The sequence below is a fragment of the Mycteria americana genome, chromosome 3, assembly GCF_035582795.1.
Source record: "Mycteria americana isolate JAX WOST 10 ecotype Jacksonville Zoo and Gardens chromosome 3, USCA_MyAme_1.0, whole genome shotgun sequence".
NCBI lineage: Eukaryota > Metazoa > Chordata > Aves > Ciconiiformes > Ciconiidae > Mycteria > Mycteria americana.
In genome coordinates, this window is record NC_134367.1 from 28,308,161 (window position 1) to 28,334,041 (window position 25,881).

General features: G+C 38.9%; 1 protein-coding gene across 1 annotated transcript in view; it reads right to left on the bottom strand.

The window, feature by feature from the left end:
• The window catches only part of COL21A1 (collagen type XXI alpha 1 chain), a 118,792-nt gene that overhangs the window by 78,848 nt on the left and 14,063 nt on the right, over window positions 1-25,881 (bottom strand). The window contains exons 2-5 of the mRNA XM_075497291.1: window positions 9,267-9,386; window positions 6,779-7,330; window positions 2,563-2,731; window positions 2,212-2,428 (exon numbers count right to left, since the gene is read on the bottom strand). Of these exons, the coding sequence (XP_075353406.1) occupies window positions 2,212-2,428; window positions 2,563-2,731; window positions 6,779-7,330; window positions 9,267-9,354 (1,026 nt within the window). The 5' untranslated portion in view covers window positions 9,355-9,386. The remainder of the gene's footprint in view (window positions 1-2,211; window positions 2,429-2,562; window positions 2,732-6,778; window positions 7,331-9,266; window positions 9,387-25,881) is intronic.

Below are 25,881 nucleotides of genomic sequence, written 5' to 3' on the forward strand. Positions count from 1 at the left end.
CAAAAAAGTATTTGCCAAGTAATATTATAATTGAGAAGATGATTTTTGGTAATAATTAATCCCTATTTCAGAATGATTTTATAACTCGCATAGATTTTTTCAGTCTATGATCTTGAACATGCTCAAACCTGTATTTGTTAAAAATATGAAGGCAGAGGCCTTTTTTTTAGCAGTGGTACAATGTCTCAAACACTTCAGATCTTAAATCGTGGTGAAAACAAATTGGTACTTGAAAGTCTTCCTACTTAATCTCTTATGAAAAAAATCTTAAAGACGACATAATATTGGCAGAAAGAATCACAACATTGCAACGAATAAACCAAATATTACATTCATCATCTCACAAAACCTCAGGTTTCTGAAGCTTAAGATTTAGTTTAAACAAATAGCATAGTTCTACAAGTAATAGAAAATCAGAGATAGATTTAAAGAAGTATTTATCTCACCTACCTTAGAAGTGAAATTCAACATGGGAAGAAGTGCCGCCTTCTTGAGCCTATCCATTAATTTCAAAAACAACCTAGCTCTTTAGCCTAGCCTAGACTAGATGTTTATCTTTTATATAGCTAAATTTAATAGAAATTAATCCCACACTAAATTGGTATACATAAGAGGAAAATGAAACATACATCTTTCAGTATGTTATATATCTTTGTTAACTTTTGTAGACGTAAACAGAAATTAAGCTTACTTCACTTAATACTATACACCCTTAGATAGCACCTCTGTTTCTATTTTATTTTCATTTGTAGATGTTTTTATTTATTCACAATGGCTCTCATTACAAGATAAAATAAACAACAGATCAGAATATATAACATTTCCACTTTCCTGAGTAAAACTGATAAATTATCATAAAGGTTTATTAAGTAAAAAGGTTCATTAAAAGCATACTGACGTTTATAGTGTGTTTAGAGACATACAGCTCTAAAAGGGGCATAATATTGTTCTCCATAATAGCAATACAAGCATGGAGAAACACAAAAGAAAAAAAAGCAAAAGTCTTCTTTTCATGGTTGAGTTCATGGATAGCTGGGACTGCAGGAATAAGATTGATTTGTCACTGTAGCTGTCAGAAATAATTAAATACAAATTTTCGGATTGACTTGAAACTGAATTTTCTAACAATTTCCAGTAAATCAAGTTTAACACTGCTTCTTAAAAAAAATAAAATTATTTCACCTACAAATAATTATAAAAAGGCAGAGGAAACTGGGAAAGAAAAAGTAAAATTCTTCACCCAATAACAGAAGAATAAAATACCTCTCCCTATGAAAAGCTTAGTAGTTAAGACCTTCTCTTGGATAGGAGTCCTTCCTTCTCTGAGGATTTATATTTCAAATTCCTTCAGCCTGATTTGGAGTAAGGATCTGAATGCAGGCCACCGCTTCGCAGAAAAGTTGAACCCACTTGGCCATGAAGTGCTCCAGCAGTAAATCTTTCCCACCCCTTGTCTCCTGAAGCATCCCTCTTTGTTGACTTAAATAATACTCCCTGCAGTAGGAATGAGAATCCCTGGGGTGCATATTCCTACACCGCTACAATGCAACAGTAGAGACATTCAACCTCCTTCCCTCTGTCTCACCTGCAACCAAGATAATCTTACACGAGTTGAATAATTCACTGGAAATTACTGAAGAAAGATTGAAACAGAACCTTCAGATTACACTTAGAAGACAATAAAATTGGTTTGCACAAAGAGGGGAATCCCTTTAGTGAGAAAAATAAGTAGCTGAAAGGAATTTTATTCAACAGAGAACTAGACAATCCAGATTGAACTCTCATTTTGTAAGCTGCTATTTACTCTGCCAGAGAAGAAAGTAACTTCTGTCATTATGTATTTTCAAGGAATTTAGACACTTAAAAAAACCTGTCTCTAAAAATGGACTATTTTCATTCACATTTTCTAGTCTCCATATCAAAGGCAGAAAATACTTTCCAGCATATGTTAAAGAAAGAACTGTGTGAAAAAAGTCTCTGTGATCTTCACAACTACCTGCTGGAAACTATTGAGTAGAAAGCACCTGCAAAGCATTTACAGTGATGATCACTGTGGACACTCTGGAAACATGGGTAAAGTACCCCCTATCTATTTTTAAATGCCTAAGCAGCCAAAAATAAGACCACACATTTTTTAAAAAAAACATAAAGGGCAAAGGAATAATGTGTATTTAAATGAGTATTCCAGCATGGTGATGACTTACTCCTTACCTTTACACGAGGTGCAGCAAAAGTAATAACTTGCGTGCCGTTTATTAAACTCGTTGTAGTGAATGATAATGTTTTTTCTTCTCCATTAATAGTGACTGCTATCTGTGGTCTCTTATCCAGACTTAGAATTCTCCACAAATCCCACGTCTTTTTTACTTTAAATCTTTGAGTGGAAACAAACACATAGGATGGAGGCAGACCTTCTGGAAACACATTCCTAAATAAGGGGGAAAGGGAAAAAAAAAAGACAGTACTTGAACATTCATATAACTCTTAAAATAAGTCTCTCTCACTTTAAGCAAACGAAAAAAATCTTAATAAATTTAGAAGTGTATTTATAAATTTAAATACCTTGTCAATTCTGACAGATCAACACGTGAGGTCACTTCATAAGCTTTTGCATTAGTGGTTGGTATTTGAATTCTCTTTTTAACCTTTTTCTTCACACCTAATCCTACAAGAATGTCAAATCCTTTTTCATCTCGAGCTGCCACTGGAATTCTTGTCGGACAAACAGATTCTGCAAAGTAATAAATGCAAGTACAGTTCAAAATATGACTTAAAACTTTCAAAAAGTAACCTCCCACCTACCTAATTTTTGTAGCTGCCTTTCAAGAAATAAAAGGGAATTGAGAACTGCCAGTTAAGTATAACATGAGAGAAGGGACATGCAGAATCCTCAGAGACATGAAGCAAGAATACTGAGATGTCACATTTTACTGCAATTGCGTTCACATACTATTTTGAGTTGTCACTAATTGCAGTTAAAAGGTATTACAATATCTGACTAATAGAAATATTGAATTTAATTTCTAAAATTGTATGGTTACAAAATAATTGAATTGCCTACAATTTCCACAATGCCCTAACAATTTGGATTAATCCAGCATCCCTCCCAACTATAAAATCAGGTTGAAAATGGACAAAGGTAGAATTATCGACAACTATTTTTTTAATCTTCTTTTGCTCGAAACGGACTCTGGTCTATTTTGTCTGTTACACTGAAATCTGCTTGAAGCTATTCTCATTGGAGAAATAGTGTGATATATTTTCTGTAGAAACTAAATTTAGCTGAATGTTATCTCTGTTTAATTCTCTTTACACAAAAGCAATACTAGGCAGTGGACTTAAGTTGTCTCAAAATAAAAAAAAGTGAGATAGCAGAGTGAAATTTAATGCTAAAGACAACATTGTATTAGAGTAATAAATCAATGAAAAGAAAGAAAACAACTTTTTGTTTTATTAAAATTATGCTAAACTATTTACAATAAATGCATTTTCATCATTCATTTCCTATTGTTTCTTCAGAAAAGCATCAGTTCATAGAAAGGGAAGAGGTTAGGAATACATTCCAAAGAAGGGGTGGAGAGTTCTCTCATCTCCATCTGGACCAGCTATGGGCTGGAAAACTCTTGTTTCAGTGCCAGGGAATTAGCAGCTCAAAGGGCTAGACTGGCTTCTTTTTATAACATGAGCAACACTGCACGGCTTCTCTTTCTAACCAACCCAAGGGCAGTCAGAAGCTATCCCGTTCTGGTGGGGGAGGCAGAATACATAAACTCTAAGAAAATTCAGCTAAGTGCCTGAGCAAACTATCTATGGTGGGAAAGGACAATCCATCCTAAGGGGACATGCCACAGGTTCTTGGGGCAGGAGCAAGAAGCCACATACATTCCCCTTAGTTTTCTTTTCCTCCTCACAGAAAAATGTCACCTGACTCCCAAATTAAAAATATATTAAAAGTTATCTGTCTGGTTCTACAAGAACGAATTGCAAGAACTCTCTGCCTACATTTTGGAAACTAAAACATCTACCTTCTAAATGCTTAAAAAAAAAAAAAAAAAAGTAAAGTCCAACACAACTTTCCTTCTTGCTCTTCTCAAAACACAGATGCAGGATTTAAGTCAACATACTTACGATATTAAGTAAGAGTAATAACACTTTATTTTTTCAGGTTTCTTCACTGTGCATTGTTATCATGGAAACCTTTTCTAAACTCATTTATTTCAAAGCTGAATAACAGTCATACTGCCATTAATACAGATTACAGATAACCATATACACTGGTAAGAAAATGAACGCAAGAATCTCATCAGTTACAATACTAGAAATTTGGCGTAAAATCAAAAAATAAATGCAGAAATAGTATTACTTTATGTGAGAGGGCCATTATTCTGGATCATTGCCAAAGTAACTATTCCAAACCAATACAATACAAATTAAGCATGTGTAAAATTATACATTAAGAAACTATTCTTTATTTCCAATGGCACATTGAAGAATTATATAAAAACATTCCCAGTAAGGTAGATCTTTTTGGGGTCTTCTGGATCATCTTCTGGCAGGACTATTTTGATAACTAACTAACTGAGCCATTATATAGGATGCAGAAGTCAGTGGCAAAATTAAGAACTGCCTTCCATGGGAAACGGGGTTGTGTTTCCAGTCCATAGTACCCATCACAGCAACTCTCTAGCCTGTACTGAAATCTTGTTCCCTTTTAGTGTTTTTATATAGTTTTCAGATGCTTTATTTTACCTGCCTGAAGCATGAAATAACTTTTTGATTTTAAATCCCATTATCTAGCACAAAGGAACTTTTCTCAGCATCTTCCAGACATACTTCTGAGGTCTGCATTGAGTATTGTTTTTAAATGCATTCCTGACACACAATCTTTTCTATATTTTTGCTACAGAATATTAGTACTACAGGAACATTTGACTTCCAGAATAAATATTAAGTATTAAATATTCCTTAAATATCTGGGGACTCTTTTAGCCACATTGTCCTTTCTGGATGACAGCTTGCGCAGGTTTTTTCACCCTGCCGTACTCTAAAACGAACACTAGAGTTCTCAAAAGGCACATGAGAGCCCTCCATCCACAAGGTCATTCGTAATAGCACTACTTGCTACACGAACCACCAAACCTCAGCCTCCTTTTTCCAGAAAGGAAATACTGCCCCTATGCTCTTATGTCTACGTTCATGTAATAACGAAGTTAAAAACGCCAAAGAGTAAAGGCTAGCATTTTTTTAGACATTAAAACAAAGACAATCAAGAGAGAATTGCAAAATTTTCAGGCAGTTTCATGTGGCTGATCACAGCCAAATCATTGCTGCTTTGCCCCCATGGAAGTTCCTCTCCCAGAGTCAAAGTGAATCTTAACAACATGAATAAAATAGTCCACCACTCAGATATAAAATTTCCAGTTTACTAGTCTTTCAGTTCACCTGCTAAAGACATTGCGGTTAGAAATGAAGCTGCCATCTGGCTCTGATTGCTCTTTGAGAGAGGCATCTCAATGCTAACACGAGGGAAGAGCGCAAGGTAAGAGAGTTGAAGCAAAGGGTCACTTAAAGTAAAACAGTAAGCGCACTTTTGTATACGTAGTCAACATTTGCAGATTACTGCTGTAAGAGTCGTGTTAAATATCGCAGCTGAATTTTAAAGGATACTAGCTAACTTAATTCTGAAAGCAGAAAATCCATCTTGATGAAATATGTCACTTCTTCTAAACTTTATTTAAAGAAAATATTGTGTTTATTTTAGGGAATTTCTCCCTGCATGAAATTTTATTAAAGAATTTAGCTGCACTTACCTGATTTAATTTTTGGACTGACCACCTTAATACATCAGCCACAAGGAATTATTATGATTTTCATAAGTGTATCAAGAAATAAACACTATTATCCTCAACATATACATCACCATATTTTTTCACTGAAGTCCATACTCTGAGAGCAAATGAAGACTATTTTTCATTCTTAGTAAGTGCAGAAATATGGTACAACTGAAATATGACTTGCATCAATTCTTGGTAATAAAACATGTACAAAATTACACTGATAAATATTTGCTGTATAATAGAGTCCTTCTGAGTGATATATTTTAGAAGCAATTGCTATCTTTTATATATATACAGGAAAGCCATTGTTTTACAAAGTTATCAGAAAACTCAATGCAGTAATGCTGCTAGCATTCTAAAGCTAAAAAGTCATTTTACAATGTTGGTCTTGGCTAATTCTTCTATAAAATCCTTCTAGAAAAGATCATAACAACTTGTTACAATTCCAGGCACTTTTGCCAAGAGTCTTTCTTCTGGGTTTTTCAACACATACTAGCGGAAGAACTCCTGTTTGTAATGATAGGCTATCCTCTCAACTGTCAAGAAGAAATGCTAGATTGCAGATGACTATCAGCCGCACCTAGAAGGATAAAGTAAGCCCTATATTCTCAGCACTATGAGATCTGCTCAACTATTTTAGGTTCTCTAAACTTTATAAATGCAAAAAATTGGGGGCTTAGGGCAAAATGCTACATACTGAAATAAAACACACACTGTGTTAAAGCACCATATCTTTCCCAAATATACCTCTTTGTTTAACGGAGAAAATAACATTTTGGGAGTGATTTCTGCAAACAAGATCAAAATGAAAGAAGATCATAGTAAAGACTATCAGGTGCCTTAGGTTACATTAATCATGCATTCTGCTTGTGAAATAAAGAAATAAATGGGTACAGAACTACATTCTGCACACCTAAAATATCTTATATTCAATTACTTACCTTCACAGAGTTTCTGCTTTATAACTTCTCTAATTCTTGATATTGCAATATAATCTTCAACATAAAATACGTAAGTTGATGAAGGCTTGTTGGCAATAGCTTTAAGTTCATCCTCCTCAATTTCTGAGCCAACACCAATAGCAAACAAAGTTATTTTATTTTTCCTTGCTTCTGCTGCTACGTCTTTGACTTCATCTTGGGACTTTCCATCAGTGAGAACAACTGCTATTTTTGTTAGAAATCTTGAAGATTTTGCAAAAAGATGGTCAAAGGCAAACTGAATAGCTCTTCCTGTTCTTGTATTTCCTCCCAAGTAGTGTATGGACTCCATTTCCCTGACGAGATTCTTGGTGGATTCATGAGTTCCGAGGGGAATTTCAAGTACAGGGTAATCGCTGTACTGAACAACTCCAACTTGAATAAATTTTGGCCCTATATCAAAATTTCTTGTAATATTGACAAGCCAGCTTTTGATTATTTCAAAGTTTTCTGGGCCAACACTGTAAGAACCGTCTAAGATAAAAACTAAATCCGCCGGAGCAGTTCTGCAACCTAAAAAAAAAAAAAACAAAAATCAAACAAATATTCTAATGAACTCTTCCACTTTCTTCTTCCACAGGAAATACTTTCTGTATCAATTACTGTTTGTATTAGAATCTATATTGACAAATACATTCCATTAAAAAAAAAAAAATCAGCTGAGTTTACCAGAGAAAACAAGATTGTTTCTGTAAGCCAGACAGATCCAACTTGGTATCTGAAAACCATACCATTTTCTGTTTTTTACATTATCACCAGAAATGACTATGAAAAATTCTGGAATTCAGTTCCTTAGCTGGCAACTGCATTTCCTGCAATCAGCAGAGAGGAATACATTTTGGGTTTTTCCATATCTCTTTGTCTGCAGAGATGATAAGTTAACAAAAACTCATTTTTGTTAGCAAACCAAGCACCCTGCAGAGGAAGGCTATAGCCTGAATACTCCAGAATTCATCAGTAATATCCAATCCTTTTACAAATACATTTTAATTGACTTCTGATACTGCTACATGGCACTTACAGAACTAGTTATTATAAAATCCTGAGTCTTGACTGAATGTTGCTGGTACCATACATTGATTTTAGTAGAAGAAAATTGCTCAGTGAACAAGCTCAACCTCCAGAATAAGCATTTAACAAATATAATGTAACTGCACAATGACTTAGGCATGGATTCAGCTCTCCTAGCTGTAGTGACTTATAAATGGAGCTTTTAGACTAAATCACCAACTACAGGCCATGGACTGACACAAGCATTTCTATAGGACAGTCCTATCCATCTTATATGCACCTCCTCAGATGGAGGGAATAACTCTCTAGAGGAGAGAATCACCCTCCACCAACTGTGAAAGGAGCTTAGAGAACTAGCACACGAGGTACCAAGGAGATGGCCAAAACCAGGAGAGACTATTTTGATCCCATGGCACATGGGGTTCACGGGGGCTGCTGTGTATTACTGTGCTTTCTGTTTTCTGAAAAGCTCCACCACAGGAAGGAGAACTTTGCCTTGTCCTGACATCTGCCTCCAGACACTTCTGGTCAGGTCAAGATTTCACCTTCCTTGAAAGCAAGTGACCACAGTCTGCTGGAGAGATGCTTTTGCAATGCAGGTGGTGGTGAAGACAAAAAGCCATTGGGAGAAGGAGCAAGGGGCAGGCAGAGTGCGTCACTGTGGTCCAGGGATGTGAATCACAGAGTACATTCAGTTGGAAGGGACTTTGGACATCATTGGACCCTGCTGAAAGCACGCCCAGCTTAGAGCAGGTAGACTGAAACAAATGTATGTCTTTCTAGAGACCAAAAGGAATTTTATGGAGTTGTTGTAAAATACTGAAAAATGCTGGATTGAGAGCAAAACTGGAGGAAAAAGACCTACCCTGAAAGTATCATTGTGGCCAGAGGAAAGTTTTCCACATTCTTTTTATTCAGCCACTTTGTCTTCCAAAAAGCTACCCTGCTTTAACTTCTTCTTTTCCATAAACGAGATTTAGAGTACAAAACTTGGTTTGGTGGGCTTTGAGATGCTAATTTTGAAGAATATGCAAGAAGGTCTGTCCCAGAGCTGGGGTTATCTTAGCTTCCTCTCACAGAACCTTTATTTTTCTTATTTAGTTTCTCACATAACATTAAGCTATTCAAAACACGACTTCTGAAGAAATGAAAATATAAATACTCAAGACAAGTTTAACTCAAGACTGGAGCTTTACAGTTCCATCTGCCCCCATGGGCATTTCCAATACACAAAAAGAAACACAGATATTCCCTTCCTAAAGGAGAAATGAGATATTTAAGTTACTTATCATATGTTATAGGCTTTTCACCATGAAAATTATACTGGAAAAAAAATCACCTGCAACAGAAGTGTACAAGTGGACCTGAAAATGGATACTATAAATTCAAGGCATGCTTTGAAGTTGCCCTTATCTGAAATATAAAAATTAAGACTTACTTGCTCTTGTTTCCCCATCTTCAGATGAGATGTAATCATGAAGGAGCAGAATTAATAGCATCTGAAAAAATGTTATGATCTGTGCCATGTGTACTGTATTTTCAAAGTCTTGAGATAAAACTAGATGGGGAAGAAATGAAAAGAAAATACAGTGTTATTATATTACAAAACAAATCCAAACTTCTGTGTTTTAAAACCTGTGCATGAGGCACAACTTTGAATTGAATCTGCAAGCCCAGATGTAAGGCCACCCTGCAATGGACCACAGACTCAAAAAGTGTCAGTCAGGCATGTAAGCCCAAAACTGAGATTCTAAACTCAATAACACTCACCAGCCTTTCTTTGGAAGCTCAGTTTTCACCAAGGCACATTTATATACTTCTTCTGCTAGGTACATACATCAGTAGGTTATATTCCCAGTCCCAGCCACACCTGTCCAACCGCTATCCCACTCTGCAGCCATTATCCAAAGACTTGACAGCTACTGCTCCAAAATATGGCAAGTGTTTATGTACCAGGTACTGGTGGGGAGACGTTACTTCAGTCTCAACCCACACACCTGGTTACTTCAGGGAGTCTGGGACACTTCCCACTCCTCTACCCCAGGGCTGAGACTGCCACCAGGAGTCAGGGTCTCAGCGAGCCCCAGCCCTCTCCCAGCAGAGCCAAGCCCCACAGACTGTGTATCGTAACATCCAAGGTATACATAAATTATATGCATCTTCAACTTTTGATTTTTTCCTCTGTTTATGTCTCCTTTGTTATCATGGTCTCTGAATTATATCCCCAAAAGGGTCCTGAAGCAAACATGCCATTTGGTCTCATGTTGCTGTCATAAATACTATTTGACAAATTTACTTAAATTAAGGCATATTTATTACTTATGTTTTTTGCAAAAAAAACATAATCATAATGGGAAAATATACTTTTTTTGAGTACTGTATTAGAGATCCATTCATTTCAAGACTCAAAAAGAAAAAAGTATACTGAACCTCCTTTGCATTCTGTCTTCTCATCCTCCAATACAAAATGCAATTTTTCTAACTACATTTTATCCTCCACTACAAAACATGAACACCCTGACAGAAAAAGGGAGGATTAACTGCTGGTCTGAGTAAGTGCTTGCACTGGTGACTGAGAACTGGCACGGGTTGCCCAGAGAGGCTGTGGAGTCTCCATGCTTGGAGATACTCAAAAGCCTTCTGGACATGGTCCTGGGCAACCGGCTCTAGGGTTTGGACCAGATGACCTCCAGAGGTCCCTTTCAACCTCAACCATTCTGTGGCCCTTTGATTTCTACTGATGTGAAGTGGTACTTGTTCATGTAAGCAGAGTTTTGGTCAATCAAATGTCACGAATATAATAGAGGACAGAATTTTACAATAACTTATACCTATCTTTGCATATTTTAACAGAAACTTTTTTCCCCGTTATTTGGTTTGCATTCAGAACGACATTGTCTTTGTGCTGCTCACTAATTGGCCAAGCAACCTACTGCTTTTAAATTTTCCCATATTTATGGGAAAACCTCTAAACCATGAAAAAAAAAAGAATCTAAATTCAGGATAAATTTTCAGTACCAGTTCAGGGCCAATTCATTGCACTACACTTCAGTGTCACTAATTTAAGTATTTTACATCTAGCCAGAAGACTAAATATTCCTCTTCTCTCTACAGGCTTTGCTTTGCCAGTTATGTTAATCTTTATCTACTACATGCTATTTTATCGCTAACATTCTTGCTGCTTTTTTCAGCCTACTTCCTAGAATTGAAATGCCTTCCTTGAATAAGGCCAAGACTCCTTCCCTTTTCATATCTTTTTCTTCTAGCCATAAAACTTTACTTATGCCCACACCAAAATGACCTACACACTCACCTAAAAGATCAAATATAAATGAAAATACTTATTACACAACAAAATCAAAAGTCAATATATTGGGGGGGAGATAAAAGCTGCATGCTGATTTTTAATTTTGAACTCTTCAGGGTAGACAAGGTGTCCACCACATTACCGGTAATAAGGTACTGGCAGATGTTCTGAAACTTCTCTAGTGCTGGAAAATACTGTCCTCCAAAAACACACCAAAACACAATTCAGCATGCCTATTGCAAGTGCCTCTTAGAAGAAGAAATAGGTAAATGGAAATAAGTAACCATTTCTTTTCCAAGACTAGCTAAGGGAGTAAACTGAAGAGAAAGCCATTTAATCACTCTAACATACTGAGCAGCCATCAAGCAGCCAGTAAGCTGTTATCTGCAATGAAATTTTACAGCAATTAAATATAGACATTTCCCTCTAAAGACGTGTATACCTGACATGATGTTTTTAGGAAAATGAGATAAGAAAAAGGGATTACAGAGTTGTGGGGGCAAGACAATAACAAGTAGAGAGGTAGTCATTTCAATGTCAGGTTCATTTCTGGTAGATTCATGATCTGTATTTGCCAAATAGAAGATGTGCCACAAAATCAGTAGATTGATTTACTTTGGCTTTTCAGTCAGCTGCTTTGCTTTTTCCACTGCTTATAAAGCATTCATTCCATTAAGACAAAAAAAAAAAAATTATCACCACAAACAACCTCAAGAAATGCACAGAAGTCAATCTCCAGGAAACGCTACTCCTACCTAATATAATCCCCCAAAGTTAATAATGCAAAAACATAATTATTATGTTATTAAATATCACCTTCAGATTACAGATAATTGCAAGGTAACACCATTCTTCGTTATTCACATTGCCTTGCATCAGAATGGGTGAGAAACCAGATGAAACACTTTGGGTTCTACGGGGCAGGATATAAGATGCACTGTTCCAATGATGCTACACAAATACTGGGATGTCAACTTCATTTAAATACATTAAGTGGCAGTTTCTTGTCCCAGCTATTTGAAAAAGGATCTGTTTAAACTATGAAATTAAGGGTATAAGTAATAGGCATGTAATACATGAAAAAATCTTACCATAGTAGAAGTAGACAATTTACATTTATTATTTCAGACTTGATGGTTTGTAAGATTCATCATTTTAAAAGCACTTTCAGCCTTTTCCGTGGCAAGTGTTTACTGAAGGTTAAAACACGTCTCTCATGAGGCCAAACTGAGTGATACCAAAGAACATATGAAATTAAATCTATGTGGGAATTTGAATAGCAGGTAACCAAAGAAGGACAACTGCATTCTTTGAGAGTATCAGAAAAATGTCAGCCTATAGCTGAAAAACAAAAAGACAGACTATTGTATAGAGAGCTGAAATATATCAAAAAACCACAGTTCTGGCCCCAACAAACTATAAAATCCTATAGATTCCTCCCACCAACAACCCCAAAAGAAAAAGGTCCAAAACATTGATGAGGAATAGTTGTGAAAAAGACGACTGAGGAAAATATCACAACAGTATATCAACTAATTTTTGGTGTTCGTCATCTCTGTGGTTGTCTAAATGGTTATTTATGTAAAATCCATAGAAATTACATAAAAGGAAAATAAAAAACAAGCAACTTAGTGACTTCACTGCATCAGTCTTCACTAAAAAGAGTACAGGGACTGCTACCATTCATACTGCACCTTTTTTTGAAAATAAAACAGCACACTAAATCTACAAAATTATTGTAACAACATACTCCCTGCAGCACAAAACTTGTATGTGCTCCGTGCCGTAAGCACAGGCACTTCAGGTCAGGCGGGGACACGGGGATCCTGCTCGCTGGCGCAGCTCTCCTTTCGCCAACCCCTGCAGAAGGCCCCAGCGCCTTCCTTGAACTGCTCCGCTCCCTTTCATCTCTGCTCATCCTTCCGCAGACATTTACTCACTGGTACCTTCAGGGATGAAAGCCCCAGATCGGCAGGAACAAGAGAAGCTACAGGGAAGAGGAAGATGCTCAGAGCTGGCTGGGTGGGAAGGGGAGAGCAGGGGGCTGCAAGGAGGCCCTGTGCCCCTGAGGAAGGAGGTGCTCCACAGAAACACTAATACTGCACCGTGGGAGAGGCACGTGTGAGAGCAGCATTTACCGGCTGTCCAGGAGTACAGAGAATGTCAGGGAGCCTGGTTTAGGAGAGAGGGGAAAGGTCACGTCAAAACCACTGCAAATAGGAGATGAGGGGGGTTACAGGGGAAAAGGAAAGGAAAGGAAAGGAAAGGAAAGGAAAGGAAAGGAAAGGAAAGGAAAGGAAAGGAAAGGAAAGGAAAGGAAAGGAAAGGAAAGGAAAGGAAAGGAAAGGAAAGGAAAGGAAAGGAAAGGAAAGGAAAGGAAAGGAAAGGAAAGGAAAGGAAAGGAAAGGAAAGGAAAGGAAAGGAAAGGAAAGGAAAGGAAAGGAAAGGAAAGGAAAGGAAAGGAAAGGAAAGGAAAGGAAAGGAAAGGAAAGGAAAGGAAAGGAAAGGAAAGGAAAGGAAAGGAAAGGAAAGGAAAGGAAAGGGGAGGGGAGGGGAGGGGAGGGGAGGGGAGGGGAGGGGAGGGGAGGGGAGGGGAGGGGAGGGGAGGGGAGGGGAGGGGAGGAAAAGGGGAAAGGAAAGGGGAAAGGGAAAGGGAAAGGGAAAGGGAAAGGGAAAGGGAAAGGGAAAGGGGAAAGGGAAGGGAAAGGGAAAGGGAAAGGGAAAGGGAGGGGAGGAAAAGGGGAAAGGAAAGGGGAAATGGAAAGGGAAAGGGAAAGGGAAAGGGAAAGGGAAAGGGAAAGGGAAAGGAAAGGGAAAGGAAAGGGAAAGGGAAGGAAAATTCATGGGGATATGCTGTGGTGTGCTCCGCTCGTACACCCAGCAGAAATGTGCTGTCCTCTGAATTTTTCAGTTCTGTGTTCTACCATTCATTTGCATTCATCTCATTCATGTACATATTTTAAACAACAGGCAAAAATTAACGGCACACCCCTCGTATGACCCTGCTGGTCAGCTCTCATCAGGTTGTCTTAGAACTCTGCAAAACAGGAGTCCCGAAAGAAAAAAAGTAGAACGGGGAAGAAGAATGTTTGCAAGTTCCTCCTGGCTCCAGCCCCACCTACCCAAGCAGAGAGAACTGCTGTTCGCCGTGCAGCCCTGGCCTCGCATGAGGGCATATCCACTCCCTCTCGCTCCACCAGTAAAAGAAATAATACTGGGAATACCTTCACAAGCTATCAAGCATCAGTGTGGGGAGGCACAGGAGGGAATTACACAGTAGGAATCGTGTACGTCTCACTTCTCACAGTGAAGAATTTCCATTCTTCACTAGTGAATGCTACAGCAGCCTTCAGCGTACGTCTTTAATCTCGAAAGACATTAAAGTAACGAAACTATCACATCAGAGCAAGATTTCTTTTGGTGAAAACCATGCTCCAACTTACATTTCTTAAAAAGAATCCATAAAATAATTGGCAAAACGAGCTTATCTGATGTGCAGAATCAAATTGTGTTCCCTCAACGGATCAATTTTTCCATCTATTTGTGAGAGTCCTTCTGTATTTCATTTACAACAAAGCCTGAAAAATATGAGATACTGAACTTGAGAACTTCATTATAAATATAAAGCCAAATAACTATTTAGTAGTCCAAAATGGACTTATTAACAGAAACCAAATTAAAAGGATAAACCAAGACTTAAGCAACCGGCTGATGAGGATTCCAGGAATTATCCAGTGTTCAATTTATTTGAAAGAAAATAATAATACAGCACTGCACTTTTAACAGTCAAAAGAGATGCCAAACCAACAACTCCAGAGACCAAACTTCTGTGTCTTGTCGACACAGTAATTATAGCACAGGCAACAGAAGTGTACTTGAAATTACTTACAGAAAATACTTGCCCAAGTGCCTTATTGCTACCATGGAGAGGCCACCATTAATATCAGCCCAGCACCTCTCCACTGACATCGCCAAAAGCCAAAATTCATCGCTGCTGATCATGTCCTTTCTATCTCCAGGTTTTTTTAGAGAAACAGAGAAAGTTGCCTGTATGGTGGTCCATGGAAGTGCTCCCTGCTTTCCTCTCTGCGCTTGAGAGCTCTGCTGACTACTACGGGAAGTCAGGGTCCTTGTGCCAAACTTCTGCTGCTGGAGCTGCAGGAGCTGCGTCAGATTGTGCAAGGAACCGCTAAGGGATGGTAAATCTGTCCCAGCACTGCACAGACAGAGGGACATGCAATTCAGGCTTGTTCCTTATTTCCTCTGCATCTGCAAACACTACCCAGGACTCGATGATCCTTACGGGTCCCTTCCAACTCAAGATATTCTATGATTCTATGATACTATGCTAAGCTATGTGAAAAATAAAAAAACAGAAAAGAATAGAAATTAACAGAAAGAATAGAAAAGGAGGCTGAGGGGAGACCTTATTGCTCTCTTCAACTACCTGAAAGGAGGTTGTAGAGAGGTGGGGGTCGGTCTCTTCTCCCAGGTAACAAGTGATAGGATGAGAGGAAATGGCCTCAAGTTGCACCAGGGGAGGTTTAGACTGGATATTAGGAAATTTTACTTCACTGAAAGGGTTCTCAAGCATTGGAACAGGCTGCCCAGGGAAGTGGCTGAGTCGCCATCCCTGGAGGTATTTAAAGGACGTTTGGATGAGGTGCTTAGAGACATGGTGTAGTGGTGGTCTTGGCAGTCTTAGGTTTATGGTTGGACTCGATGATCTTAAAGGTCTTTTCCAACCTATACGATTCTGTGATTCTGTGATTCTGTGAATATTTTAAATAAAACTTTTAGCTCCTTTTTCCAAATTATCTGTTGTGATTAGTTTGTGGTTTTACCAAATGTAACCAGGAAAACACATTTATCAAACTGCTTTCCCACCTCTTAGTTATACCAAACCACTTTTAGTATATGGAAGCTCACGGAAGAGAAATCCATACAGGGTTACTAAATAAATACACAGACATTGCATCCAGCTCAAGTAAAGGGTTGTGAACTGAGAGAGTATTAGTGGAGAAATAGCATATGTGTTACTGTATTTTTCAAGGCATCCCCCATGGTGATTTCATTCTTCCACCTTAAATGGGACGGTGCACTGCACCAGATGCTTTGTAATTTTGGTGATGCACAGGGTGGCAGGAGCAAGCCTTTGGCTATCTCCCAACTCCACAGAACAGTTTAAATTAAAGCCGCAAGGGCCTATCAGACATTAACTGAGACAGGATACTGGGCTGGGTGGACCCTTAGCATGACTCATTATGGCCATTCTTCTGTTCTTCAATGAATGCTTTTTATCTTGGTTTTTTACATGCCACTTTGATAGCAAAAGGGATGTTTAGAGGGAGTGGAAACAGTCCCCTGAGGTAAAACGGTCTATCTTGCACAGAGGGATCCCAAACAGCTTATGTAAAGGCCTCTGCTCTGAGCCCCTGAAATGAGGGGTTGTAGAGTACACCAGGTATTTTTGAGTATCTTTGAGACTTGCATCAAGACTCAGGCAAGTTTCTGTGCATCTCAGAGTAAATGAAAGGTAAAACCATAGCAGTGCTACTAAGCACCAGGCCCTTGAACAATGACCCACAGGTCAGTAGTGTAAGACCCTGTGCTTCACCAAAGCAGAGTTAGCGAAGTATTATTTCTATCTTCACCAAAGACAGGAGAGAAAAAGGGTACAATAAAGCTTGGCTGCATCAGCCCATGCCCTGTAAGTGCATGGTCAGAGACAGATAAATTACAGCCTCCCCAATGCACATTCAGTTTTTGTGACATACAGGAGGAAAACTGAATGAAGTTTGGAAATTGGTGACATATTGACTTACCTACATGCTGCGTCCTTTTAGGCAGCTTTAATCAATTGGACAGTTCTTGCAACATATTTCTTGCTTTCTTCTGGGCGCTGCAATTTTGCTGTGCAGCAGCATTTGCACAAACAGGGCCACTGAACACCTCTGACTGGGAAGGAAATCGAACTCAGGTTTCCTACACAGTGGACATGTGGTACAGCCATTACTGAAAGCAATAGCCTCTACTCGACTTTTGAATGAATTCAAGGCTGCCAGTGTGTTAGAGATGGCAAAGGCATTCAACTCCCAGAACAGCTTTGCTACACAGAAGTGCACAGATGTTCAAACAACAGCATCTCCTGTATGCATGCACAGCAGAAGAATTTCACATCCAAATTAAGTTTTCAGTAGGAAATTTAGGTGCCTAAGCAGGTTAGGCAGTATTTCCACTTTGCATTTAAGACGCCTAAAAGTAGCACCTTCTGTATCTCAAAAGGCAGTTTACTGATGCAGTCTTTCCATATCCAGCTTCCCAGCGCCCAGATAAGTATATCATTTTACTCTTTCCAGGAATACTCTCTGAAAAAACTTCCCATTTAAAGCAATTTGGAATCTTCTAGAATCAAAAATGTTTGCTCTTCAGTGCAGTTTTGTCACTATTCAAGGTGGGGAATGGAGAGAGAGAGATTTCCTTTCTCTGAAAACCCTGGCTTCTCTGCTGCATGAAGATTTCTTGCTGAAGAACTACACTGAAGAAATACACTGTAAGGAGTAGTTCCTTCCTTCACTTCTTCCCGTTGCTAGTTACTGTCTAAGAAGGAAGCCAGAAAGGGTATGATTTTAACTTTTTCCAGCATGCCGAGAAAATAACCAGACTAAAGGTTATATATATTATCTCGCCTTCCAAGTATAAACTAACACTTCTTTCATATTACATCACTGTATAAACATCTCTTAATTGAACTAGAGATCGTTAGGTTTGGCCTACAAAGGAAAAAAAACATTACAACAATAATGCCTGAAAGGACATACAGGAGATTCTTTGCATTTCCAAAAGTTATGCAATACTACAGAAACTGTACAGCAAGAGAAAAGCAACCCTGAAAATCCTGATTTACATGCATTAAATAAAGTGGAAAAGTAATGCAATATTGCATCACCTTCTTTTTATATTTGTTCTCTCTGTTTTCAAAATTAATGGGTTTTACAAATAAAATGTTAGGGCAATTTACTTTTACCTATTTATTCCTAACTCTATCTTACAGTACCAGTCCTAAGCATTCAAAAAGTCTATGAGGTTACTCCAAGTCAGTTACTTTTAACAAGTAATACATCTGAATCTGTATTTATTTCCACTTGGATTTCAGTCCCATGCTGCATTCATGTTTTCCACATATTGCCCCTCTCAATTTATTTTTCTTGGTGGGCACAACTGATGAGGTTATTATACTTGCAAACATTTAAAAGCATAACAGCATTTCCTGGGAAGGGTGAGGCTGTGAAGACATCATTAATTTAGGCTTGGTTTACACATACATATATGTACATAAATGCAAGATTGTATATAAATAGATAAAATCTTCTACAGTGACGAGTACATTAGTATTCCTCGTACCATTTCTTTCTCTTTCTATGTTGGAATGAACTATTTTGGCACAATCACCAGTATAATTACATTCAGACCAGGAGTGTTCTACAACATTAAATATATGATTACAGAGTAGTTCAAATGAGTTTTTATTAAGAGGGGTCAAGAAAGAAAATTATGTGTTTAAGTTACACATATTGTGAGTTTTCTTTATTTTTTTTAATAGTTAGTACTAGTGCAACAAGAATGAGAAGTAGTTGTAAAATGGTTCCATTCTGGCTAAGCAGTATCTGTACTTAGTCTATATAAGAATACATGGCTATACAGAGTACACAGTCAGAACACACAGTTTGAGATGTTTTATTTCCTAATGCTGAAATCAAGCAGAAAGCATTGCCTGGACTCCCTTAAAAAGAAAAGGTTAATGGGGCTTTTGCTTGGGTCCCCCCTCCCATTCCGACCACCTTTGCTGTCTTTCTTTTACAACAGTGGCAAGGGTAAGAGGCTCCGCTTTGTTCCCCCTCCCTCTAAAAGTCTAAAAGCCTACCTGATAGACAGACTAAAGAACAGAGATCTCCAGACAGAGCTGGAGAAACACATGAAAGAAGTGAGGAGAGAGGCAGGCAAAGACCTATTGCAGCCGAGTAAGTGAGTATATCAGGTCCACAGCTGCAGCAATGGGAGCTGTGCAGTGTCGATGGCAAAGCGACCTGGGTTAGCCGAAGGTGAATGTCCAAGTGCCTGCAGAAAGTGAATGAATATTGGAGACCTCAAAGAAAGAGTAGCATCACATCTCACCTGCATTTTCAGAAATAAGTCTCACCTGTCTCTGCATATACATCTGTGGTCCCTCAAGTATGCACTAGCATGCTCCGTTCCTGCTGCTCAAACATTATTTTGGATTTCTCCCCCAAAGCTCCATAAAGGCATTAACTACTTCTTCAAGTTTGTTTGATATTTTGTTCATTTGCACCACAGCCACAATTTAAATCTCTCATTAAAAATGGTTGACTTAACAGTCAAAGGAGCATTGCCCAAACTACTGACAGAGCAAACCACTTCAATCTTCACTCCAAAAGACATTTTAGGGATAGGTAAGAAAAAAAAAAAAAAATGGACCAGTAGTTTAAATGAAACTATTCTGCAACATGATTACAATTTCCACTATTAGAGGTATTCAATATAAACAAAATAAACCCAGAGGAATTAGTACTACATGGTAAGATTACACTCCATATTTATAGCTTTGATATATATACTGCATAAAGTATTATGAAGATTATATAAAGGAGCAGAGGGGATTAAAGAAATTATCATCTTTTCAGCAGATTTCAGAAAGAAGGCTTTGTATTAACTGTATAAAGGCTTTATACCAACTTTGATGCTGTACACCGAAGACCAAAGTAAGCAGTTGATATATATTATAACCCAAGCAAGAAGATACATATTTCTGAAAGCAAAGAATCATCTTAAGTGGGATGGGCTGACTGTTTATTTTTCATACGATTCAGTAAAGCACAGCAAACCCACAGACTCTTCCAGTCTTCAGCACAGAAAGTTTGTATTCATGCTCCAAAATCTGCAGTCACAGAAGGCTTGTATTTTTAAATCCAATTTATTCTGGCACTTTGCACTTTGTTGGATTTATTCCCACTCCAAGAGGATGCTGTGCCAGGTGCCAGCAATTAGTTATTACGGGTTAAAGAAAAAGGAGGCTTACCACAGCATTTGAGCTGCTGGACTGATACACAACTGATTGGAAAACAATATAGGATGGGCAACTTATATAAGCAACCACAGCTGGCAGCTCAGCGTTCTGGCTGCAACAAATGAATCTGAGGTCTCCCTTGGAAACCATGATTTCATCCCATCTGTGAAAAGTCCGTGCTGTTATTTTTCTCTTTATCGAGCAACTTGAGATTCCACAGAATTTTCCCTCCTTGGACGGACCCAAGGAAAACAAAACAGCTAATCAATAGGATAAAATCTGACACTCAAATTGTACAGTTGAAATTAACCTCGCATACAATAATAGGATTCTGAGTAAGAAACACTTGAACCTACTCCTACAGGAAATCCAAAAAATTGACTTTTGAGTGTGCACAGGTATATGTATCTATGTTACCAAACAGGGAAACAGAAAACAATTTAATACAAGTGACTACCTGGAGCAATAGTTTGGGAGACCATTTTGTCTGAGCTAAGGAATGTAGAGTTCAATTGGGCCAGTGACAATTGTTGGTAAACAGAAGGAAAACAGTCATTGGGGCACATAATGCAATAACTGGAAATTTTATATAATAATTATATAAAATTACATATAATTATATATAATTTAGCAATGAAACCCCTATAGAAATTGGCTCAAGTCTGAGAGAAAGGTACAACAATCTCTGACAATGAATGTTGACAGAAAGAGGCATAAAGGCAACATAGAAATGGAACCAATCCAAGTAAGAACTTCTAATGCAATTTGAAGACTACGTTATGATCATGCCTAGTTGACAAGAGATACCCAGAATTGCTCATCCGTTACTGCTGTGGTCTCAAAGTCCTCAGAAAAGCAAGCCAGCTGAGGATTCAGAAATGTTGTCAGTGCTACCAAATTCAGCTAGGTCCTGATATGTCAGATACACATTCCTGCCAATAGCTCCTCACTCCTTTCTTTTCCCCTAACATTTATTTTCTTCCCATCTTTTCATTTTTGTTCTCCACTTTTAAAAAAGGGAGGGTAGGGCTGGCTTAGCTAAGATGTTATTTGCAATGTGATGACTGCAAGATTTGCTGTGAAAACAAGAGAGAAGCAGTAAGAAATACACAACAGGTGATTTAAAATAAGTTTGCTATGTGAAGGAAAGAATAAGTCTATGGGCTCTGTTTGCTTCCTGCAAGTAAGGGCCAGCATCAGAAACAGAAGGCATATTTTCCGTCTTCCTATCTTTTTTTCCTGTTCGTCTTGTTTATCCCTCAAACAGGTATGGATTCCAGCATCAAGCACAACGGACCAAGCCCATTAGTGTTATTCATTGTCTTTTTCCACAAATCATACTTAATGCTATTCTCAGTGTTAATTTAAGTACTGTCAAATGCTGGAGAGGATAAGAATGATGATATGGACCCCTGCTTTAGCTGAAGGTTTCAAAACTGTATTTGAAAGCTTAGTCCTTTCCAATTCTTTAACTGTCCTCCCTCTTCTTCCCTCATTTCCAGAAACATTCAATGAAAGGCAAAACAGATTCATACTTTTTTTTTTTTTAAAGTAGCAATCCATAGCCATGGGAAAAGCTGGTTAAAGTCTCTGTTGAAGCATCAAAACTTGATTTTATTGTTTTACGCTACAGAATGAATGGATGTTTATTCCATTTAACTTAGTACAACAGCCTTTAGACTACATATAAAGGTATCATGAAGTAGACTGGCCTTTAAAACATTTGATTATATTTGACATTGACAATAATATATAAGCTCACTGTCATTTTGACAATGATATATAAACTCACTGACATCAAACCAAGAAGAACCATATGAGGTAAACAGACAAAAAAGAATTTTACGTTTTCCAATTCTATGTTTTTAAAATTATAGGGTTTTTTTACTTAGTCTTGTTTTTACTGAAAATATTGACAAGCCATTCAAAGTAGGCTGTGATTGCTGAAGGAATGGAAATAGTAGAAATCCTAGAGGAATTTAGGACCTGAACTAGTGAAAACTTTGAAAGAACTCCAGTTGTCTTCAGTGGAGCTAAATCAGACCCTTAGTATTTTAAACAGTTATTTGAGGGAAGAAAACAGAAATTTAGCACATTCATGCACAAAGGGGAAAACATATACTTGCTGCCTCAAGTATATCCAAAATTTGGTACTTTGAGAAGCACTCGCAGTTCCAGATACGGTATGATCCCACGCAAAAATTAAAACCATGCAAAATTTACACACTTAGCTGCTTTTCACCTGCAAGAAGACTAAAGATATTCCAGAAAGTATTCAAGCTCACCTTCTTTGCAATGTGATGACTCTTACAGCCTGTTATATGAAGACAATTAATTTTATTACATTCATAAAGTATAAAACTCCTTTTTGGTCCCTACTGTATCTTTTTCCTTCAGTCCACCAAGCAACTAAGGACACAGTAGCTGCAGATTTGAGTAACTAATGAATGGACAAATCACACAAAGAAGGTTTTGCAAAGGTACAGACCAGGGAGAAGACCAGGGCCATCCAGCACTACACAGTCTGTGTCTCTGGTGCCTCCCCAGAGAATTCCTGTGTATTCGTCTGCTTTCAGCTTTGTTTCACACAGGTAAATAGCATTAAGAAAAAATATCAAGTAAGCCAGCAGATACCATACAAACCTCACCCTGGATCTTGTAAAGCACTTTCTGACATAGGAGAAACACAAGTATTTCCCAATCCCCCAGATGGGCATCTGAGCTGTTTTAAGTTGTACATGAAAGCACACACATTTAGAAGAGAAATGCCATTTCAATATCCATACAGTTAAGTGAAAGTTCTTCTACTTTGCCAAAGCTATTATGCATGATCTTGGGAAGAGAAAGCATCATTCAGGATATTTTTGTCATCTAGTTTGACCCCTGTATGCATAAGCTATAGATTGTTTAGAAGAAACTGGATTAAACTGCATTTTTAAGAAAAATATCTAATCTTGTTTTAATGACTCGAGCGCATCCCTTCTCTCCCCAACCCCTTTAATCTTTTCCACTGTTTAATCAGCCCCACTTTTAAGAAACTGCATCTTATTTCAAAGATGAATTTGTCTGAATTTCCAGCCACTAGTTCTGCCTATTACTTTCTCAGCAAAACTGAAACGTCCCCCCAACTCCTTTCTATCTATATATAAGCACAGTCCAAGCCACCACTCAGTCCTGTCCTTCATATACTAAACAACTTGACCCTCGTAAGATTCAGGCTGCTATACTTGTTTTCCGAATCCCTTCTCCTTTTTGTTACTTTCCTTTGAACTCTATTTCTGACATAATGTTTTTGAGGTGTGGACATAGAACAGGGCACAATATTTTAGCATGCTTGTTATTGTAAGATCCCAGATTCCCTGTTCCTACTCAAAAGCCTTGTACTTCACACATCCAACCATACCAGTCTATTTTGTCCCAGCGCTGGAGCAACCATGCATATTGAGGTGATTATCGACTGAATAGTGACACCAAAAAGTAACCTATAAAGAATAAACTGATAACAATGATTGTTCAGGATGATCTCAGAAGCACTGCTGTTCGTAGGTATCCCTCAGTGTCTGCTAATGAACCTGTTTCTAATTATTTAAAGAATGGCCTTTGCTGAAGCAATTTAGCTCGGGGGGGGGGTGGGGGGATGGGGGAGTGGTGCAGCATTGCTACAGGTCACTAAGAGAGAACCAAGAGGAAGGCCAGATTCCTGGGAGGACTCTGTCGGACTCCTGGGCATGGGGAGCAAGGATGGGGAAGCTGCATGCCGTCCTGGTCAATACTGTTCTGGGGCTGTGGGAGTCTAAGTGGGAGACAGGAATAAAATCGGGGTCTCTTCCTCTCTCCCCCATCCCCAACCTCCCTACCTAAATGCAGAGAAAGCTGTGGGGGATCTCAGTGCAGTCTGCACCTACCTAGAGGGAAGGGATAGAGGAGATGGAGGCAGAGCCTCCCCACAGCCGTACAGTGGAAGGACGAGGGGAAACGGGCACACATGGGAACAGAGGAAATGCCAACTCAATGTAAGGGAAATATTTTCTACCAGGAAGACGGCAGGACACTAGACGAGGTAGCAAGATCCCCATCTTTGCAGTTCTTCAAACCTGGACTGAACAAGACCCTAGCCAGCCTACACTAACTGGGTCTGCTTTGAGCAGAGGCTGGACTGGGCTGATCCCAGGAGGTCCCTTCCAACCTCCATGTTTCTGTATCTCCACAGTTCCTTTCCAGTACCCCTCCTTCTCACTCGTCAGAGTACAATTTCCCGGGCACTGGCCCCCGAGGTGCACGGCTGCCATCCCTCAGGCACATCACCCTCCTCCAAGCCATTTGCTTTTCTGAGCTAGTCTGTTGCAGAACAGGGCCTATGAAGGTAAGAGAGTGTGATGAAGAGCAGATAGAAGGAAGAGGGGGGACAGGGTGAGGAATGCAGGCCCAGACAGCCCTGCCCTCCTGCTGCCCCGGAGGGCAGAATGGGGCTTCAGGGGCAGCCACTGCCACCCCTCGTATCTTGACCTCTCCTCTTGGCAACAAGACCAGCAGACAGCTGAGAAACCAGAGGGCAAAGTTTGGGTATTCAGAGTACACCCCACACTTTGGGTATTCACAGTACCCCCAGCAGCTACTCCACATCTCCCCCATCACATGCACAGAATATGCAGCCATATTCCTGCATGTGAGATGTCTACCAAACATCTTCCAGTTTGAAGTCAGCAACGACAAAATAGTATTTTTTTTTTTATTATGACACCTCAGAGGTGCTCAAGAAGGAATTCATCTTGTGGTCAGAGGCAGTAGGAGCCTTTGTAGCAGACATCCACCAGCTCTTCAGCTTTCAACTTTCAAAGTGGCCTTTTATTGCCTGTGATTCTTTAACAAGTATGGTGGCCTTCCCCCTTTCATGAGTAACTCCAGCTCTTCTCTTTTGTTGTTCAGGGGTCAGTGTTTGTATTAACATGTTAAAAATGCTCCCTACATGTCTTTGTGTGCTTGAATTGTCACATGTCGTACTTCGTCATTGGATACATAGCTCCGTATCTGTACCGTAACTGCCTAGCCATCACATTCTTGTTTTATGATGAGCCATACCCTTGGTGATGCTGGGCAGTGATTCTCCCGCTACTAAAGCAGCCGAACCATAAGTGCCATCTCATCTCTCCCTATGGAAAAGTCCCTGAACCCTGTAATACTGCTATAACCATTCACCTCCAATATCTTTGCTTTTTCTTTTCTCTCACTCCAGACAATCTGTGCTATTGGCCACTTGTTTAATCTTCAGACATTCACTAATCAGGAGTTAATAGTACGATAGGAGTACAACTCCAAATCTCTAGGATACCGTGAGAAGAACTACCCTCGGGTCTGAGAGGTGTTTGTTTTTACAACAGTTACAACAGTCAGGGCCATGCAAGTCTGTTATGCACTTGCAAATTCTCAGAAATCTCAATGTTCAAAACCGCAGAAAATTATTCCTCAGCCATTGCAGACAATTCCCCGCAAGCTGGCACTGCAAGGATGGAGTGGGGGTGGATCCTGTTCCATCTTGCCAGGTTACATCACATGGGAAGAAGGCAAATTCTTTCCTCCCACTCTATGTCTATGAAGAAATCTTCAACATACGGGTCAGCAAGTCACCTGGGCCCCAGGGATGAGATTTGCTACTACGCTCAG